Source organism: Adiantum capillus-veneris, chromosome 14 (assembly GCF_014529385.1).
Source record: "Adiantum capillus-veneris isolate H3 chromosome 14, ASM1452938v2, whole genome shotgun sequence".
In the NCBI taxonomy this organism is placed as follows: domain Eukaryota; kingdom Viridiplantae; phylum Streptophyta; class Polypodiopsida; order Polypodiales; family Pteridaceae; genus Adiantum; species Adiantum capillus-veneris.
Window position 1 is genome coordinate 55,461,403 of NC_140944.1, and position 2,193 is coordinate 55,463,595.

The following is a 2,193-nucleotide window of genomic DNA, read 5'->3' on the forward strand; positions in this document are numbered from 1 at the left end:
AAGGACGCCATCTTCCCCGCGTCACCGAGGTGATGCCCCCATGGTAAGCATTGTTCCGTAGAACAGCTTACGCACACACTCCCATTGTGTGGTAAGATACCTTATAACTGTCGTGCAATACGACAAAAGGCACGCTACCACACAACCAATACACACACATAACACATACCCCGATCGTGTGGTCAGGTGCTCCGCCTACCGCTGCGCACTGTGACGCAGAGCACGCTCCCACACGACCCCCTCTCTCCTCTCTCCTCTCGACATACCTGCAAAGGCGGTCGACGAGCTCTCTCTCTCTCTCTCTCTCTCTAAAGATGAAGCAATGAAATAACACCCAGCGGGCCCGATCGGGCCCGTATATATATAATTATGCGGGCCCGCTGGGCTTTTCAGTATTCCCAGCAGGCCCACAAGGAAAATGGAAAAGCCCAGCGGGCCCACCGAGAATACTAAAAATCTCCGCAGGATTTTAATGGGTTTCTAGGTTGCCCTTAACCGGATTCTTTGTGATCATGTTTAGTGTAATGATGTAAATGTGTCAATAAGACCTTGTGATCATACAAAATTTATCGTAATTACGTAAATATTGAATCCCTGCTCTCTACAAAAGATTCATTTCACAAAAAAGTTTCCTGATAAGAAATTATGTAACAAGGAGGAGATTAGGGGTCTAGTTTCATCCCACAAACTCACTAGGACATAATAACCTAGGGCCTTTGGCAAGCCATTAAGGTCCTTGTAGAAAGTTCCAAAATGCTAGAAGCCATATGTTAAAGATTGTGGAACTCCTCTTCATTGTCATATCGAAGAAATTTTCATCGGCCAAATGTAGAGTGGGCACTAGGATTTGAGTCTATCCTCAACATACCTTTGCCACAAATTATCTTTACAGACCCGTTTCATTTTTTAAGAGCTTTGGAAATTCAAAAATATTACGGAATTCATTCATGTACTTTATCGATGTTCATGACAATTGTTAGCTACAACAATGCATTTCCTTGTTCTCAAAAGATTAACCAAGGATCAAATCTTTCCATGCAAATTGGCCATGTAAAAAATATATTGAAATTTTCATGTAAGCTGGTGGAACTACTTTCTGAAACAAATCATAAATGTGTTTGTAAGCTACAAGAGTGTCTCTTAGGAGGAGATATCTCATTCAATTGGCTAGAATTATTGGGCAAGAATGATGATGGCTTTTTTAGTGTGAACATAGCTCTTAAATCTTGGAACTCAGATGTGAAGCAAAAATGGATGGAACTAAAAGAGGAAGGAGGCGAGGGGAACAAGGAAAAGAAGGAAAGAGAGGAGGTGGATAGGATTGATGATGTTGGAGGCAGAGTCAGGGGAGGACGGCCCAGGAGAGGCCGGAGCGGCGGAGGTGGAGCTCAACACATTGATGGTGAACTTCATTTCCTTTGAGCAATGGTCACCAACCCCGCATATGAACCAGTATTGGCCCTCTGCCGATAATGAAAATGTGGTGTTACCCTTGCCATCAGAGAACAAGGCATTGCTTGTTTTGCATTCCTTGTAGTCCTCCTTGGTCACTTGTAGCACAGTATGGCTTGGTGAAGTATACTTGAAAACTAGAAGACAACAAAACAGTAAATGAGGATCCAATTTTGCTTGGTCGATATCAAGCTCTTTTAACCGCTTAACTTGAGAGTGCTACTTACAGAGGCTGTCGCCAGGGAGGTACTCATATTTCTCAGCCCAAGCTGTGTAGTTGACGTTGAGGCTCCAGCCAGAATCGCCGCCCACGTTGTATTGCGCGGCATGCGCCCCATTCATCAGCATGGCAGCAGCGCCCACCACCACCACCACCAGCCACCATACCACCGCTCTTCCGCCTGCCATGCCTCCTCCCTGACTTTCTTCTCTACTCCTGAGATCTCTCTCTCTCTCTCTCTCTCTCTTCGACTTCCTGGTACTTCCGTTTTGCGATGAGCTCTAACGTTCTTGTTTGCGTATACTTGTACATGGGTCTCGGCCGGCTTCGACTGGCCTCTTGCACCAAACAAGGTCCGGCTCTTCCCCTAGGTATACCTCGTAACCACCTCCACATTTGAGTCATGTATTGCCAAGTGGCATTTGCCCCCCCCCCCCCCCCCTCGTTTATAAGTGACACGGGGTGTCACTCACGGGATCGACGGCGTAGGCGCATTTGCGGCAGGGCGGGGTGCTTTGGGC

General features: G+C 46.5%; 1 protein-coding gene across 1 annotated transcript; it reads right to left on the minus strand.

Moving 5' to 3' along the window:
• Window positions 1–1,045: 1,045 nt before the first annotated feature.
• LOC147442398 (mavicyanin-like) lies at window positions 1,046–1,912 on the minus strand. Its single transcript, XM_086529656.1, has 2 exons — window positions 1,680–1,912; window positions 1,046–1,589 (listed from the first exon to the last, which is right to left on the minus strand). Exons 1-2 carry the CDS (start codon window positions 1,858–1,860, stop codon window positions 1,261–1,263), a joined length of 510 nt encoding a protein of 169 aa, XP_086385782.1. The 5' UTR covers window positions 1,861–1,912; the 3' UTR covers window positions 1,046–1,260.
• Window positions 1,913–2,193: the final 281 nt, after the last annotated feature.